The 20,360-nt window shown below is 41.2% G+C and overlaps 1 protein-coding gene across 1 annotated transcript; it reads right to left on the bottom strand.

Moving 5' to 3' along the window:
• Positions 1-6,058: 6,058 nt before the first annotated feature.
• Positions 6,059-19,910, bottom strand: LOC306926243 (prostaglandin F2-alpha receptor-like; the record flags this gene model as incomplete). The annotated part of the gene is made up of 7 exons (XM_079505510.1): positions 6,059-6,236; positions 13,561-13,838; positions 14,934-15,747; positions 16,447-16,624; positions 18,705-18,734; positions 19,076-19,094; positions 19,875-19,910. 7 exons carry the CDS (start codon positions 19,908-19,910, stop codon positions 6,059-6,061), a joined length of 1,533 nt encoding a protein of 510 aa, XP_079361636.1.
• Positions 19,911-20,360: the final 450 nt, after the last annotated feature.

Here is a 20,360-nt window from a genome sequence, read left to right as displayed (position 1 = left end):
GAATAGAACTGGACTCACTTCACTCACTGGAGACAGCCGTGCGCAATTTGGACTCTCCAAGTTACGCACGGCCGTAGCCAAAAGAAGACATACAAACAAGCGATATAATAGTCTGTGTCACGTAACTCAGAAGACTACAGCCTAAACCCCACCCAGTGCTGTCAAGAACGGAAGTTCTCTCCTATTCGTTGGCGGTTAAAAACCACCCTTCTGTCCGATCTGAAGTCCCACCCTGTTCGTTGGCTGTTTTGACTACAAGGTGTCCGATGTGTTTGTTGTGCCCTCCGCCCCCACATCGGACAGGTTTGTCCGATCAAACGACGTGACTCCCATTGAAAATGAATTGGAGCAGCAATCAAATAGCAATCAGGCATCGCACACGGACCAAACATTTGTTCTTTAGGTGTGTACGCAGCCTCATCAAACAAAAATGTTTGGTCAAACCATGTGACTCCCATTGAAAATGAATTGGAGCAGCAATCAAAAAGCAATCAGGCATCACACACGGACCGAACATTTGTTGTGTAGGTGTGAACTAGGCCTCAGACATACTATCCCATTGCAATCAGGCCTCTCTACACTGCTATTTTCACTGCAGTGAATTCCACCTCAACCCTTTGTCGGTCCCCAGGCAATGCCCCCCCCCCCCCAACACCTCTCTCTCTCTCTCTCTCTCTCTCTCTCTCTCTCTCTCTCTCTCTCTCATTTACAGTGACGAGAAAAGGTCACACCAAACTCGTTTCAATTGTAAACAACTTCAATTTGGACTGATTTCAAAAGTAAATTAGTTGTTGCGCCCCAAAAGGCGGAACTAGCAAATTAGAGGATTTTCTTGGAACCTAATAAGGGCCATTTGTCCACTCAAATATTCTACCAAATATTTTTTTCCTTTATTGCTAATGGTAACATGTCATTGGTTCGACCTCCCGTTAGTTTGACCATTACTAACCCTATCTCTAACCCTAACCTAAACATTCGGATCTATGGGGAGTCCCCCATTAGGCTATATATTATACACATTATGTAGACAATGTTCAATATGAATGAATCACCTTAGTCTTCACTTATCAGACAGATAGATAATCTGTTTTATATATAGCCGGCTACAACAGCAGATATTAAAAAAATGAAAATAAAATCTAAAAAAGCTAATACACCTTTTAAATTAAACTTGTTCAGAGAGATTGACCGATGCCTGATATTAAAATGAGAGAAAGCAGTCTGTTTTGCTCTAGATATCAGAAACAATAACGCCACACGTTCATAATGCTGATGCCATTGTGGCAGGCTTAAGGCTAAACGTGTGGACAAATGACAGCAAAGGTTCTTGGATCCAATTTATTTATTTCCAAGTGCCAACATACAGCTTGCAATGTCTTAGTTGTAAACACACAGCAGTTAGCCACAAGAGCTGCTCAATGCACAACAGGTCTGACTGAGTCCATTTAGTTTGACTCAGGCCAGGTATGGCTGCTTAGGTTTTTGTATTGAGTTGTACTTGAAATGTACTGTAATTCTGCAAACTCAAATCTCATATTAATCATGTGTTAAAAAAGGTTAAGTTTGGAATACATTTTTACTTAGTGTACGCAAGAAACTGGCTTTGCAATTATAGTACTTTCACTATTTGACTATGTGGTTTATCAAAATGCCTCGAAATCAGATCTTGTTCCACTTAACGCTGCATACAATAGACTCTGCCGATTTGTCCTTGGTTGTCCTTTTCTCACACACCATTGCATCTATATATACAAGTGAGAAGTTGTACCCAACCCAGGCAAAGGGACCCAAAGTCACACACTGCATACATCACTGACACGTCACTGACACACTGCAACACACTACACTCACATGGCAGGACGTCACACACTTACCCTCCGCGTCGTTCGGCCGCTATCTCCTCATATCGCGCCGAACGCCGACCCTCAACACCACCCGCGGAACATTACTCATTGCACTGACACCAATGTTGCCTCCCTTCCACACCCACGCCGGCATTGTATCTCTTCACAACAAACAATATCTCCCCAAGCACCCACACCCCCGCACGCACACACTCACATGTTGCCAGGTCTATGAAAACAAGCCCAGAAATAATGCCATTCAACACGCTACTTACAACTCGCTTACAATTCGCGGACCTGGCAACACTGCATCCCGTGATTCCCCTCTTTTCATTGGCTGCGCCGCCAACATTGTTGCCACGTCTATGTAAACAAGGCCGCAAACCCTGACTTCCTACAGCCTACCATGCAGCCTACAGCCTATACTTACACACACTACCACTCGCTTACAATACGTGGACCTGGCAACACTACATCACCCCTTCCCAATGGCTCAATGTTGTATTCTGCTGCCACGTTGTATTATGCTGCCATGAAATGTCAAATGTTGTTTACGTTGTGTGACGTTTCTGATTGGTTACTGAGTGTCACATGTTGGTGCGCGTTCATCTGTAGCCCTTGACTCTCAGCACTGAACAGTAATGCATTGCGGTCCACATGTCTTCAATACAATTACAAACGATAGGAAGCCACTGGGTCGCAAAATGTGTGCGATCAATGTTATTCACACCACAAACCACTTGGGGCCAGCATAAACATCACAACACAGTTTGACATATAGTTTAACACACAGTCACCATAGACGCTAGAACAACATGAATGATGAGCCACATGGAGCCAGGTAAAGACAATAATTCATTTTCATAATGGAACAACAACACAAGAAAACTGTAGCCTCAATCTACATGAAATTAGCCATGTTTGGCAATGCCATGTTTATTTTTAATTTTTAAAAGCCTTCCATTGAATGTGATGATACCTATAGTGCATGTTTTATATCAACAGTACAGAGAACAGTCCAGTACAGTACATCAGAATATTAATCCATGTAATAATAATAATAATAATAATAATCCTAATAAATAAGAACACAACACTAATAACAGTACAGATAACAGTACAGTACACTACACATGAGTACAGTACAGTACAGTACAAAGACTTACAGTACAGTACAGTATACTGTTCCTGCGCCTTGCCATGCTCTCTTTCAATAATAATAAAAAAGAACAATACACTAATAACAACAATAATATCAACAGTACAGAGAACAGTACAGTACACATGAGTACAGTACAGTACAGAAAGAAAGCTCACATCAGAATATTAATCCATGTAATAATAATAATAATAATAAAAAATAAGAACACAACACTAATAACAACTATAATATCAACAGTACAGACAACAGTACAGTACAGTACATCAGAATATTAATCCATGTAATAATAATAATAAGAAAAAATAAGAACACAACACTAATAACAACAGTACAGAGAACAGTACAGTACAGTACACATGAGTACAGTACAGTACAAAGACTTACAGTACAGCACAGTACAGTACAGTATACTGTTCCTGCGCCTTGCCATGCTCGCTTTCATACGCAAATACACAAAACCAAACAGGGCCACTCAGCCAGCTTGCCAACTTTGCTCTTTCCAAGCAAATGCATAAATGAAAACATCATGGGTTGCCATTGCCTTCTTCCCATTTGCGACGCATCGCATGGCGCTGGGATGAGCGGGCCGAAGGCCCGCGAAATTCTAGTAATGTACGACAGACTTCAATGGACACATTTACATATAAGAAGACACATGCACTGGCTTCAACTGGTTTTTAAATGTATTTATTTAAATTATCCTATTTACCTCAAACGCTATTTAACTTTTATTCTTTCAACTCAACATACCAGACACTCCACTCAGGTTTACTTTACTGTTCCTTTGGTTAGTATTGAATTTGGTAAATATGCCTTTTCTTTTAAAGCCCCTACAGACTGGAATACTTTACCAGCTAACATTAGATCCACCTCAACATTCCCATGCAGTTTTTAAAGTCTTCTTACTTTAAAGTTGTATGTTCTGCTATTGGTAAATATGCCATTATATCACCATGTTTATGTCATTATTTAATGTTTTATTACTATTATCATTATTTAATTTTTTGCACTCACTGTATAGGACGTAGTACCTGTATTTTCATAGTGTGTTATATGATTGATAATGTCAGACAATATTTTTGGCCACTAGGAGAGTCACAGAAAAACTGAAACCAAGAGTCACTTTAAGTAAAAAAAAGATTGTCCGGAAAGATTTATTACTTGTCCCGGACAACCGGACAAGCCTTAATGTCAAGCCCTGCCTAAATATCACCAGTAGAACACAGATGGAAGCAAGTATGAAACATCTACAGTACTATGAGCAGGTACTGTATAATGGATACATATTTTGATCATTTAATGATCTTACAAAATGAACCACTGATTAACCAGATAACCCTGGAGTCTCTATTTGGTTTTTAAAAATCTAGCCGATCTACAAGCTCTCACTGTGATGCAACATGTTGAGTCTGTAGATCAGCTATTTTAGCTATTTCAGCTATTTTAGCTGAAAGTTTTTGAGTGGTGTAAACCACTCCTACAACTGGCTTTTGTGTGCAGAAAAAAATGAGCATGGTTGCTATGTTCAAAATAATTTCTGACGTAATTAAATCACACCCGGGTGAACTTGATGACCGTAGCAACCATGCTCATTTTTTCTGCACAAAAAAAGCCAGTTCAGTCAGACAACTCACGAATAGTTAAACCAATATTTATTGCAGAATGAGTAACAAGTGTGCATATGATATTAGACTTGGCGTTCGGCTCTGCTGGATTTCTCCCTGCTCGGCATGGTTAAGCAATAACACAGAATATAAAGAGCAGGGAGATAGATATACAATAACCCCCCATGGGGAATGATGTAGCAGAGCCCACTGGTGGTGCTGGGGAGGCGGTGGGAAAAACCATCACATACAACCGGGGACCATATGCAGAGGAAGGCAGGAAGAGCATGCAGACTGGTGAGCTTAAGTAGCCCGCCCAATTGGTCAGCTGACTGCCGCATCGGCGAATTACGTGAGGGACTGCACACACTGTACACCCACATAGTAATGCAGCATGTTAACCCCTTGAGTATAGTATGCGCCTTGAGCATGGCATGAACCCCCTTGAGGTTGTCTGAATGAACTAACTTCGCAAGCTACGTCTCATTTCAGTCAGACAACTCACGAATAGTTAAACCAATATTTATTGCAGAATGAGTAACAAGTGTGCATATGATATTAGACTTGGCGTTCGGCTCTGCTGGATTTCTCCCTGCTCGGCATGGTTAAGCAATAACACAGAATATAAAGAGCAGGGAGATAGATATACAATAACCCCCCCAACACACATACTTTCGGTGAACTCTCACCGTTGATCCGGGCAGGTGACCCACTATGGATACACAGTGACGAAATGCAAATATGCATTTCTGGAACCTGCCGGATATGCTAACCCCCCCAACAAAGCAGAACCGGAACGCCCTACGGGAATACTCAACCGATACACATCCGTGCAGATGTCCCACTGAGAATAGTGACGAAATGCAAGCTATGCATTTCTGGATTTTGCACGGATATTTTAACTTTTACGTGAGCTATGTGTAGCCATGACTGCACGCCGAGCCGTGAGGCTTACCTCTTGAGAAAAAATAATGTGTGGGGCCCCGGCCGATACCCCTTTTTTTTTCTTTTTTCTCTTTTTTCTTTTTTCTCCCAGCATGAGAGACAACCATCTGGGATCGGCTGGGGCATACTAACCTTAAGCTTAAGCTGAAAAAGGCCTGCTTGGCTGCGCTCGCCGATAGGCCATTCCTCTATTGCCACTATAGAGGAATATTCTACGCTGCTGCGCGCGTGTAGTGCAACCATTCACCGTTACGCCGACGTCCTCAGCAAGAGGAACGCCACCGGCCCGCTGTTTCAGAGCCGCTATGAACATAAGCTTGAGATGAGAACCGGTATGCTACTATAGCCATTTAAGCTTGAGATAACGACCTGTAAGCATTCCACCCAGCAACCACCGTATATGCAAGGTAATAAGATTACCATTCCTGATCGGATACATCACTTGCATTCATTACATCCTGAATAAACAACTGAAGCTCTTCTGATTAGATGCACATAATGATTCATGGGCAGCTGAGGACCATGGCCTGAGTTTCGACTGGCGACTGGCGCATCAGCGTGGCAGTAGAATCAGGAGTAGCGAGGGAATGAGCTGAGAAGACCGATAGCCCTGGCTTAGGCAGGGCTCGCGCCACCTTACGGAGTCCAGAACGCAGCCAAAGCAGGTTGCCCAATGCAGAACTAGACACAAGCAGAGACAGAGTTACTTATACTTCATCCTGGCTGAATGATTAAAAGAGTGAATAGGGGATCCTAAGCACGGATCGGAAACGGAGATCATGCTGAGGGTCAAGATCAGCAGAAGAGACTTCCCACACCACACGAGCCCGATAAGCCGTTTAAAGAGAGAGAAACCGATATTTAAAGAGAAAAGCCTTATATCTTAATCCTAGTCTATTTAGACACCCACGTGATAGAGGCCCCTAATGAATTAACTTACATGAGCGGCATATGCTCTTCATGAGGCCTTTGAGCAATTTAATATGAGCTTAAAGAAGTTAAAATAGCTTCATGTCATGCAGACCCGAGAACTGTTCAAGACCACCCTCGTCCAGAACTGGGATGAGATACACTACTATGTTCCATACAAGCAATCTATAATCATGCTGCAGAATCAACAGCACTGCACATGGGTGATGGTGATGGACTTACTTCTTCGCAAGATACTAGAACCATCACTTTCGAAGAAACCCCAACCGACCAACGCCGGCTGAAGAAGCATTGGTGAATCTCCTGACTGAGCGACCTTAGGACGTCTGAGACTTGTGCTGAAAGAAAGCTTAGGACCAAGAGAATAGCTGAGGGTCATGAACCTGTTTGGTACATGATCTGCTTTGAGAGAAAGCAAGATATATGCCTGTCCTGTATAGCCACTTATTTTTGAGTGGTGCAAACCACTCCAACAACCAGCTTGTCTGTATTTTGTGTACCTGTATACCTACGTGTTCGTGCAAAGGTGAGCATGGTTACTATGGTTAGTGTGTGACGTCACTGACATAGCTGATCAGACTATATAAGACCCTGCACCACTCAGTTCACACGGGTGTGATTTTTATTATAATAATTAATATTGTTAATACATGCATAATTAATTTAACATGACACTAAGCAGCTTATATGAGGAAGCGAAGACAGATAATTGACGACATCGATGCCATTAACTATGAACTTATTACTGCATTCATTTAGATTGCCATCCAATGCCATTTGAAGCAATAACTAAGATGAGCAGAAAAACAAGCCTTGCAGAGTCATGAGGCCCGGGGCAGGAGCCCAACTCTTGATTCAGAAGTGTGAGGCGGATTGATGTACACGTACAGCCCCTGGACGTGACACTGGAATGACGCAGGGACTTACTCCAGTCCGACCATTGATGCAGAGTGCCGAGGATCGGAGGAAGCACTGGGTTCCCATTTTCCCGGAGTCTTTGGTATGACCCAGCCGGTGATCGAGCCACAACCTCCCAGACCCTGGGCGGACTCGACTAGCCGTGAGGCCCCTGAGCTGGTACCAGAAAATGAAGGCTTACAACAGATTTCACCTGATAGTAGCTACCAAGTAGTTACCAAGCGGCCACAAAGAAAATCGGCCCCATCCCTACTAACTGCGACGTTAAGTAGATTAACAACAAGATATGAGTGAGCGAAGGAGCGAGAGGCCAAGGGTGGCGGGGGACACCCGACAGTCAGCCAGCGCTCGGAGGCCCCCTGAGGGTGGAGGCCCGTTTCAATTGAAACTGGAGAAACAAGCGAAGGCCTCCTATGCAAGTTGCAACTAACCCAAACTTATGATATATCCACTGCGGAATTAAATAGACATTAAACGTCATCACTGTGATATTTGCCTAATGCTGTTACTCAATACTATAGTGGTACTGAGCGACATCAAATCGATTACTGGTCTGAATACAAACTGGCAGACTACATTTCCCGGGTGCACCGGGGAAAACACAACCAATAGGGTGTACCAAAATCTCCTGGAGGGGGCATCAACACATGTGTCACATGGTAGCGGCCGCCATACTTGCTGGCTTGTTTACATTGAGCGACTATCTCTGTGCTTGACCTCACAATGGTGCAGACTTGCTCAGTAAATAAGTGCCACAGCAGGTCACGTCGAGGAAATGAGCCAGAAACGGAATTAGATGTTCAGCTTTCCAGCATGGAGACAGCATCAAGGAACCCAGATTGACGAGTTTACAAAAGACGTAGAATGGCTTGGATCGGCGCACGGGCGCAGAGACATAATGTTCAGCAAAGTATCTAAGCACAGCCGTGTTTGTTCACAACATTTTCCTTGTCCTTGTAATGTATTTGGGCCCGACGTGGTGTTGGTTCACTATGTTGTCGCCAAGAACGAGCTTAATATTTACAAATACATACCACCGTCACTCTATCCTGAGTGATGTGGGCTAGAATTTAATGCCCACGAGAGGGCCGTCCCAAGCTTTTCAGACGCCACCCCCTCTTGGTGACGTACACGTTTTCACACGCTATAGGTCGCACAAGCACTGCGACACGGAAGCCAAGCTTGCTGCGAACATAGACATACGTCTATGGCTGCCTTCCTTCATCCCAGGTCCCCTCACGGATAAGTGATGAATTAATGCTTAGGAGTTTCACTTTAGAGCTCCTGGCAGTGGATGTTAGTTGTGCAGAAATGAAGCAATACGCAAGCTGCTAGCCTACCACCTTTTGAAACATCTTCAGTCCCACAAAGCAACTGCCATTACCTAGTCCTACTCAAGGACTGATCAACAGAACATACAATTTGAATCTGAAACTAAAGGTGACAAATGGGCAATGGGACACACGGTGACAAGACGCTATATATATATATATATATATATTGATCTGAACTTCTGACCTCAAAGAGAGTGAGGGGGTATACACTGGAGTGACTAGACCGACAGCTAGATATGCTTGAAGAGGCGGACGGAGGCAGCAGTTTGTTAAGGCTTTTTATCACACGCTTGAAATGATTTCTAAAGAGCGGAAAAGGTGTGTATTATTAGGAGACTTTAATGTAAACCTTCTCAACAGTAAACAGTCAGCTACTGTAGATTTTCTTAATGTTCTTTATTCTACTTATTTTTATCCTTCAATTCTCAGACCCTCCAGAATAACTACTTCATCAGCCACACTTATTGATAATATTTTAATTAACTTTTTGAACCTTGAAATTACTTCTGGCCTCTTGTTAAATGATATTTCAGATCATCTCCCGGTTTTCCAATTAATTCATATTAATGATAATGCACTTAGTAATAACTTGGTACAAGAGGAAATTAAATATCGTAAATATTCCAAAAGGAATGTAGAATTCTTCATATCTTCTATAAAGTGTGTTTCATGGGATGGTGTTTTAGGGCTGCAAGATGTGGAGAAAGCTTACCAGTTGTTCTTAATGCTTTTTAATCCTGTCTTTGAGAAATGCTTCCCAATGATAACTTCTACAAAAGAGAAAAAAGCTCCTAAAGCAAACCTTTGGTTCACCACAGAATTAAGAAAACATTCTCTTCTAAAAAAGAAACTATATAAAAAATCTATCCTAAGTCCCACGCCTCTTAATGTGGACACTTATAAGAAATGCAAAAATGCTTTCACTCAATCTGTAAGGAATGCAAAAAATAAATATTTCTCAGACAAATTCATCCATGCATCTAATGACACTAAGTCCACGTGGAGTGTCATTAATCAATTGCTACAACGCAAAAAACAACAATTAATTGTTCCAGTTGAGGTACTAGGAAATGAAGGTTCTCCTCTCAATCAGGGAGAGATTGCAAATGGTTTAAATGATTTCTTTGTCAATATTGGCCTCTTGCTGGCAGCAAACTTAAATGATTCTGATGAAATACCAGCTAGTCTGATTAAGGGTCAGTTTTCTCCACTCTGCAGTTTTGAGCCCCCCAGTATTGCTGAAGTGAGAAGCATTGTCTTAAACTTAAAGAATTCTGCTGAAGGGCATGATGGGTTCAGAAGTAGTTTCATCAAAGAAATAATTGATTTTATTATTCAACCTTTAACTCATATTTTTGGTTTATCTTTACAATCTGGTGTCGTTCCGCATGAACTCAAAATAGCAAAAGTTGTGCCGCTACATAAATCAGGAGATTCAAATAATTTTAGCAATTATCGTCCTATATCAATTCTTCCCTGCTTTTCAAAGATTTTGGAAAAACTTATCTATTCCAGAATTTCAGCCCACTTACTTCAGAACAACATCCTCTATTGCCACCAATATGGATTTCGCAAGAAATACTCAACTGAACAAGCTCTGTTACAGCTTGCAAATAATATCTCTTCTGCTCTAGAAGATGAGAAATTTGTTCTTGGGGTTTTCTTGGATTTAACCAAAGCTTTCGATACTGTAAATCATAAAATTCTTGTTTCTAAACTTAATAGATATGGCCTTCAGGATGTTGCTCTCAAGTGGTTTTCTAATTATCTAGAAGACAGAGACCAATATGTATGTATTAATGGTTGCATATCTGCAAAGTTGAAAATCTCAGTCGGGGTGCCACAGGGCTCCATACTTGGTCCTTTATTATTTTTGATTTATATTAATGATTTAACCATGAACTGCAATAAGTTTCTTCCTATTTTATTTGCAGATGATACCAATCTCATTGCCTCACACAGGGATTTAAATACTCTCGTTAAATATGTTAATGATGAATTGTTGGATGTTTTCAAATGGTTTCAATTGAATAAGCTTACACTCAATATAAAAAAATGCAACTTCATGATTTTTAGCAATATTAACAAAACATTTCCCAAAGAAAAACCTAAAATTGTAATCAATGGCTCTGAAATTTACCAGGTTCCACATACTAAATTCTTGGGTGTCATTATAGACGAACATTTAAATTGGAAACAACATATTGATTCTGTATGTATGAAGTCTATGAAGATGCTTGGTATATTGAGAAAAATCTGCCCTTTTGTTCTTCCTTCATGTCACTTAACACTCTATTATAGCTTAATTTTCCCTCATATTAATTACTGTAATATTGTCTGGGCTGCTACATATTCAACACATCTCTCTAAATTACTGATCATTCAAAAAAGGTTTCTGAGAATGATTTCACATTCAAATCGGTATGAGCCGTCTGCCCCGCTCTTTATCAAATATTCACTATTACCCATTGACAAAGTAAACGTTTTTCAGACCTGTTTATTTATGTTTAAATTCAAAAAATGCATACAAGACATTCCCTCTTCTTTTCACAATTTTTTCCGTGTTACTTCTGACATTCACTCCTACCCCACAAGGCAAAGAGATGATTTTGAATTACCTTTTTGTCGTACTTCAAAACATCAATCTTTCATCAAATTTAGAGGCCCTCATCTTTGGAATTCCCTAGATGCTTCACTTAAATCCTCATTATCCCTGTCAATATTCAAAAAACATCTAAAGAAATATCTTATGTCTTCCTCTCTGTAGATTACATGATTTACTTTTATGTGTTATATTTTCTTTTGTATGTTTGTTGTTTGTTTTGTTTATTTCCCTTTTTTGTGCAGTCTGTTGTTTTTTATTTCTTTATTGCTCATCTGCCCCCCTTTGCCAAACCTCTTAGACTTTTGTATTGTTCTTAATTGAACTTTTAATCTGTTTTACATCAATTGACCTCATACAGGAAAGGATTCCAAATAAGCCAGCTGGCTTCTTCCTTTCCTTGCATTGTATTTTTGTTTTTTGATATGTATTGTCTATCTTTTGTACTACATGCTAAATAAATAAACCTAAACCTAAAACTCTTCTCCAAGACAGCTCAACCCGGATAGTGAAGCTGAGACATGATACAACGAAAAGAAAGCACTAATTAAATGATGCCCATTGAGAAATACGTCCGAAAATAAACAGCTAGAAACAAATCTACAGATCTACAGCAGTAGACAGTAGGCTATGTCACTTGACATGAGATTACTGCAAATGCAATTTGCAATTTTAACCTACTTTAGAATGACACTGCACATAACTGAAATGGATTGAGATGAATTAACCATAACGTATGATACTGTCCTTATGAATTGGAAACATGGAATAACTTTAAGATTAATAACTATGCCACATATGACTTGATAGTCAGAAAGCTCTTCTAGAGCTGCATAAATGTATTAGTGTTAACCAGGCATAAAACTGAGCATAATAAATCACAGGCAAAAGGGTGCTAGCTTTAGCATAAGTTTAGCATGAACAAACCCTCATGGCAATGAGGAAACCTCAACACCACATGGCTACAAAAGCACCAAACCTATATCAAGATTGCAATTAAGGTAGTTACCTCACAGACAACACTTTCCAAAGCACATATAGAAAGTGTTTTAAGGAATACTTTGGTAAGCAGAGTGTGACTGAAGTCTTGCTCCAAAATGAATGAAACTGCTAGGAGACACAAACAGGCAGCTGAGTTGCCAGATCTTGAGAAAGAAAGCAACCAGGTGTAGAACCATCCTGTACCCGACTAGGACTCGCCACGTGACAACTTAAATTACAATATATACCCTACTGACTACGACGACTTGAAACAATACAGTTCATTGGACAAGGTCATTTGGATCCATGACAGAACACCAGAACCGAACAATTTGATTACAGAAAACAAGCCCAACATTGCTTATAAAAGCGGACGTGGCAACCACTGCACATGAGTTGAGGACCCATCACTGAATGGGAGAAACACTGCACCTGGGCTGACTTTGCAAAACATTAGCAAAATGAGAACTTGGCTATAGAACACATACCATGTTACAATAGAAGCTGCAGCACTGACTGCGCATCCGGCTTAATTACCAAAACGGGCTACTATGAAGCTTGTTGAAGCCACATAGTAGAACTCAGCAGCATTAGCAGAATCATATCAAACTCAATATTTGCATACAACCTGCAGGCCCTTATCACAGCAAGGACAGTAGCTGAGAAGCATAATTTAAGCAGAAGTACCTGCACACACGGACAGCAATAGCAGCAGTAACAACCACGAGGAACAAAAACCATCACATACAACCGGGGACCATATGCAGAGGAAGGCAGGAAGAGCATGCAGACTGGTGAGCTTAAGTAGCCCGCCCAATTGGTCAGCTGACTGCCGCATCGGCGAATGACGTGAGGGACTGCACACACTGTACACCCACATAGTAATGCAGCATGTTAACCCCTTGAGTATAGTATGCGCCTTGAGCATGGCATGAACCCCCTTGAGGTTGTCTGAATGAACTAACTTCGCAAGCTACGTCTCATTTGTGAAATCACATCCGGGTGTGATTTCATTACGTCAGATCAGAGCTGATCAGGCTATATAATACCTCACCTATATAATACCTCACCTTACCTCACCTCACCTTACACCACTCAGTTCACACGGGTGTGATTTTTTTCTTACATTAGGTTATTATAGGCTATTCATTGTATCAAAGCAATTATAAAGTTAATATCTTACTTCTATATGACATCATTATATGATTTCCCATTTGTCTCAGTAGTCCTTTCAGATTACACTGTGCTGATTGCTTTGATCTCAGTGTCGGGCCGTTGTATCATACCCTGGCAGTTCGGTCGGAGACGCATGCTGACTTCCACCACTGAGCAGAGGGGTATGTTGCACCTCCAGCGCTCTGGAAGCAACAGGAGAACATTCCTCAGTACAGCCTTCCTCAGCAGGATGTAGGTCCAGGGGTCCAGGATCTGGTTCCAGGTGGCCATGCGCACCAACGGTAGCAGACTGAAAGGTGCAGGCTTGTCCATGGTTTGTATACTCAATATGAAGGTACAGATCTAGACATGACACAGAACAATGGGAAGAGAAGTGGTAGATATGAATGCAATGCCTATTATATGAAATGTGATAGTATTAGCATACTGTTATCAAAAATAATAAAACTCACAATAAGTAGGATTACCAGTTTGAATAGCATTATAATACAGCATTTGCAAACCTGGCGATTGCAACTGTAAAGCAGAACTATGAATCTCTGAAGAGCAGTTGGGTGGTAAGTTGCTCTTTGGGTGCATGGGTTACCTGCATTGTAGATAATGTAGTTGTTGTAGTTAATACTAGTTACATTACAATATGCTCTGGTCTTTGTCAGGTCTTCATCAGGATCATATGAGGACCAGAACAGGTTGCAAGTTGCACCACATACTGTATGTAATTTTGGAGTGGTGCTAGTCACTCCTATGCGTGACTATGTGTGTATGTCTCTGTGTATGAGCACGGATGTCTGTGTGTGTGTGTACTATGAGCAGGGATGAGCAAGGAAGTATACCACGGCAATACCACTGGATGGCACTGTTGAGCAGCGTCTCACACACACTGTCACACAACATAATGTTTCTAAAAATTCACACCTGTGAAGTGAGGGGCGCTCTTATCATCATGACGTAGCATGTCGATTTGCTCTGACATATGGCGTAAATTCCCCATTCATTGTCAATGGGAATTTATGTAAGACGAAAATCTACACTAATAGCTGAATATAGCCCCTCAAAAAATAATCACAGTGAGGGGCGCTCTTATCATCATACATCATCATGACGTAAAATAGACACTATATGCTTATTTGCTCAGACAATAAAATTCTCCATTCATTGTCAATGGAATTTGTTTAAGACGAGGTGTGTGGACGATAACCAAAAGCTGAATGTAGGAGGGGCTAGCGCCCCTAAAAAAAAAACATCTCATCTCTCCATAGCCTGTTGACCTCATTAATCAGGGCTATTAATCAACATCAAAGGATTTACCTCGCTTTAAAGGCAGAAGTCATGTCATAGAAGTCTTATAATCCTATACGTAACTCTGTGTAAAAGAGAACTTCTTGAGCCACATAGCAGAGATGAGGCTCTACCTGGGTACCAGTATGCATGTCTTACCAACAAGGGTCCCCAGCACACACAGGATAATAGCATTATAGCCAGGACCTGGCAAATCATCTCTAAGTCATAGGAGGTGCCTCCTGTGCTGTGCTGCTTGCGGCGCAGCCTCGACTGCAGCAAGGTGCGGCTGGTCAGAGTATTGCTCACAATGGAGAGCATCATGGCTAGTAGACCCAACGTGGAGAAGAGCAGAGGGAGGAAGACATCCAGCCTGGCCCTCTTGCCCTCCATGCGGAAGAAACACCAGCTCCTCGGCCACTGTATCTGGTAGGGCTTCCGCAGCAGAACAGGCAATATGGCCACCAGAGCCGCCAGCAGCCAGGAGAGACCCAGCAGTTTCTTTGTGTGGTGGGTATCCAACACGTTATGGAAGAGGGGCCTGGTGATTGCCATGCAGCGCTCCACAGCCATGGCGCTTCCTAAGAACAAGGGGCTCAGGCCAAAGAACGCCATGCTCACCCCAAAGAGATCACACAATCTGTTGTGGGGGTCAAAGCTCTCCCAATCCTTGTCAGAGCTGTAGACGTAAACTACTAGAGAGCCGGTGATGAGGTGACCCAGGAGGTTTGTGATGACTAGACTACTGGCAAAGACAAAGAATGTGGCTTTGGACTTCAGATGGATGCGGCGCCGGCGGTAAGCCTTGAGCAGGATGAAGCAGGCCAGGCTGTTGGTCAGGATGCCCATCGTCATGGAGATAACAGAGGTTGTGACCTGCAGTTCCTTCTGGATGGTCGTATTGGCAGCTCTGAGCTGTAAGCTGCAGATTGAGTCTGAGGTCCAATTAGCCAACATAGTCAATGTGTGAAGTCTGACAGGAGCATAAACAGAACATTGAAAGGGTGAGTCACCGTAATATGTTCATTTCACACACAATTTTCACAGTAGCCGAATTGCTTTAATTTCACTAACAACGTCTGATATAATAGGTCGACTGGAATAGACTTTTTAAATTGGCAGTGAATTAGGGTAATAAATAAAATAATTGTGTAAGAAAGTGAATTAGTGATAAAAGCATTAGAAATTGATAGTGCAGTACAACAGCAAAATCATATTTATTTTCCCTCCCCATCCCTCCAATGATGTAATGACTTTTGTCTTGATCATTTTTCTTTTTCATTTTAATCATTAATCATTTTTGTTCCTAAATTGAAATAAATATTCACAGGCTAAATGTATATGGCAATAGATTGATATGGTTATGTATTTAGCTGCTTATCTTAACCTTCAAAATCTTGAGTTGAATGGATGAAATATCAGTTGGCAGTGTAAAACGTATCAAGAAATATACCATGACCACCTGCAGAGGAAGTATCATCAGGTGCAGTGATTATAGGAGTGATTATACTCTGTGTAGTCTGCTCTTCAGCTGCATGCTCAGACAATAGGCCTACACAGATGTCTCTAACAACAGGTTACAGGTGTAATAGGTTACAATAGGTAGTCAAGCAAACATTGACATATTTGCTACAAAAAAAGATCTAACTGATCAGAAAAATATGTTCCATACCGTATAAGCCTAAGAAGACACAGCTGCTGCGGGTGCTGTTTACGTAACGGGAGTGTTTGCTGTCGTCCAGGTGCTACCGCTGACAGGCCATGTTGTGCCACAGAAAACATTAGTGCTGGCGGTATTGACGGCTCTGGAGCGGAGCCGCAGACTACGTCTGAGGTCCCATTAGTGAAGTCTGATCAGGAGCATAAATGGAAAATTGGAAACGGTGAGTCACAGTAAGTGTTTTCTTCCAGAATTATTCCAGGGTTGCTTTAATTGCACTCAAAAGGTCTCGAAATGCCAATGCCAGGAAAATGTATATAAACACGCTAATATAGCCTATCATTTTGTCATAATCTAAATCAAATCAAATCAAACTTTATTTATAAAGCACGTTTTAAAACAACCAAGGTTGACCAAAGTGCTAATCTAGGTGGCTAGGAAGTGAAAAATTGGTAGGAAGTGAAACCAAATCACATTTTAACATGATGCAAGTTAATTGTTCTTTCCTTCATTCATAGGGCTACAGAATAACGGCAAAAGATCATATTTATTCTATAATAATTTCCAAATGGGCCTATGGAAGACGTGCTCACTCTTCATGGCTAAACAATACAGTCTTAATACAACAAAGGTGTAATTAATATAGACTACTTACAGTGGCTGAAGTTTTTACCATCTCGCTCCTTTTTCGCTTGCAGATCACATTGATTGAGACAACGTTCCTCAATGATAATGGATAATGAATTGTGCATAATTCCTTACCTCAGGCCGTTCAACTTCGCCATGAATAATAATAATCCCTTCGATTTCAAATAACTTTATTTTTCCTTTCGGAAACTTTTGTGTTAAAAGACAACAAGAAAACACAATACATATACACAGATACTATATTAAAAACACATATAAACTACTTTAAAACAGCTACTGCTTGGGCACCTGGTGAGGCGCATGCCACATATAGGCTCTGGCCTGATTGTGCGTGTCGTGTGTTCGAGTCCTGTTCATTACAACCTTTGCTGTATGTCTCTCCCTCTTTCCTGTCAATCTTCACTTGAATCTATCAATACAGGCAGAAAAGCAAAACAAAAAAATCTTTAAAAAAGCTACTGCTTTAAAGCATAATATAAAATCAATTCTATATATATAAGTGCTAATAATTATTAATCTTATATCTGTGATAGTCCAATGAGGGGGGGGGGGGGGTTCAGCCTAGGCGTTCAAAAGTCTGATGGAGGTGGACACAAACCTTTTAGTGACGCAGCAGAAGTCATCAGATTACCTGATACCTGATTATTTATTTAATTTATTTTTAGTTCCAATGCGACACAGTCTTGTGAGAATGCATTGGACAACTGTCATGTTGAAGAGAAACTGTGTCATGTTGTCTTTAGCTTTTGCAATTGTTTTCTCTGACCTGTTGAGGAGGTGACGTGACAATATCATAAGGTGATGTAGCATTTACTATAGGCAATGCTTTGTTTGGCTAGAGATCACTTTTAAATCCATTTCAGCATTTGGGCAAGCATGAATTTAAACTTCAGCGGTGAGAGGGGTGAGAAAAGATATTGTAATGACCAAGTTGATGATTGGCAGGAAGAGATATGGAACTTCTTGATATAGGAAACTTTTTTAAAGACATTGTGCCATTGCAATGTCAGAGTCATTGTGACCTGGAACTAGAAATATTGTACTTCTAAACAGAAGTACTGAAGGAAAGAAAGTGTGTGAAGTATAGGGGGGGAAGCCAGCAGAAGGTGATTTAACCCATTTTGACCGGATATCAGATTCTAAAAATGTCTTCTACATCCTGACAGTTTTCTGAAAAAGCTATGTTTCTATGTCAGTAGATCTATGAGCTTGTAGATCTGCTATTTTTCAATAGCTAAAGTATAACATAATGCTAACACCAAAAGGGGTTCCCGCCTAAAATGGGTTAAGAGGGAGAGGAGGAAAGTATGTAAGCTACTACAGGAACCTTTTCCTCAATGACATATGATACTGTTGTCAAAATGTCAAATTGGTATTCATTGAAGATGATCTATAAAACAGGCCGTGTCTGGGCTGATGAGACACAGCATGGGCTGATGAGATTCCGCCTGCAGAAAACTTCAAAATAGGTGACAAAATACCTCAGAATTGAGTCTTCATCTCTCTCCAAAGGAAGTAATAATGATAGCCAGCATCCCTATCATTCTCTGTCCTGTAAAGGCATCATCTGTGTAAGTGTAATCACACTGTTTCATGTGCATATGTGGGCCTGCTGTGATAACCTGACTGCATCCACGACATCTGATGGGAGCCTGCATGGAGAACATTGAATAAGATGGGGAAATAACTAACTCTCAATGCAGGCCACTCTGTTACTTGTTTTCTTTCACATTTTGGCATTAGTTTAGGCATGCCATTATAGGCGAAAATGTAATTAATAAGAATGTGTAAAAATAGGTGATTATCATGTCGCACTGCAACTGTTCCCAATAACCCAACCGTACATAATAGTATGTGTGCGATGTGGCCTATCTGTCCTATCCCACCCCCCTTTTAGGCAATTAGCATACACACCTTCACCTATCACAGGCTGGCAGATGGGCTAATTTAATTTGACACTATAGTCTCAGATATCTCCCTCTCTCAACCTTACCTCGATTGACCCAACATAACTGGTCACACCACACCACACCACACCACACCCACACACACCACACACACACACACACACACACACACACACACACACACACACACACACACACACACACACACACACACACACACACACACACCTCTTTCTCAACCACCAGGTGGAAAGTTGGCAGGTGTGCAAAGTGTTATTGGCCATGCATGTGTGCTTCTTTCTTTTTTAAGCTGGTCATAGAATGCCCTTGAAACTTAGACGACCAGACCGACACCCTAGTCATAGAGACTGACACCATAGCCAAGAGGAGAATTAGCAAGAGGCACGAACTCGACTTTACTTCCCGTATTTGTGTGAAGGGGGCGGGGACAATATTAGGAGACGGGAAGAATGTTGGAGTCTATTCATTTCCAATGGGAGAATGAACATGAACACAGCTTATGAACCATTCCTTAACTCCATGGTCACTGAACTAAATACTGGACCCAATCATCACAAAGCATACAATATTTCCAAGATATTCATACTAAAATGGCTTCTTTTAGCGAGACAAATCAGGAGAAGATCTATTTTGTTATCAACCTTTCTTTATCCCAGGGAGAGGAGAGGAGTCTGGAAGCCTCTCTCTGTCCATCTGCAATTTGACGGACGACACATACGGGGCTCTGGCCCCATATTTAAGATAACAATATGTGAATATTATATTGTGAAATGAATGGACATATTAAAAGTGAAATAAAATGTGTGTTACAATGCTTAATAATAGAATTTTCCAAAACTGTATACTCTTTACTGGCAACCATACTGACGAGTACTTCTGAATGCTGATTGGCTGCCTCATCTCCAACAACAACCTATAACATCCCATAGTCTGGGACACGCCTACTCGTAGGATATTTGTGCTGCCCCCCCAAAGCCAAAGTCAGCATCATGCTGACTTTGGCAAAGGGCACATAAAGGGGCGGGGCAGGGCCCTCACTGACTTACCGATTTCAAATGTGACATCCCTCAAGCCCTCGCAGACTTCACATGAATGCGCAGCTAAGTCAGTGAGGGCTCATTGAGTCAGAAAGGGAGCAGATTGGGATTGGGCCTTAGAGTGCCCCCCCAGACAGTGTAAATATTGCATCAATAACTTCACATATCAGTACATCAGGAGTTTCATATATAAAACTAATCACATTTATCCATATATATAGGCTACATTTATTTGATCTATGTTTTTCTTTCAGTTTTCACGTTGAGATTCTACTAAATGAAATCATCAGTCGAGCTTCAACTCCTTATTGTC

Source organism: Electrona antarctica (genome assembly GCF_951216825.1).
Source record: "Electrona antarctica genome assembly, chromosome: 7".
NCBI classification, from domain to species: domain Eukaryota; kingdom Metazoa; phylum Chordata; class Actinopteri; order Myctophiformes; family Myctophidae; genus Electrona; species Electrona antarctica.
The sequence above is the reverse complement of the archived record's forward strand: the minus strand, read 5'-3'. Positions and strand labels throughout refer to the sequence as shown.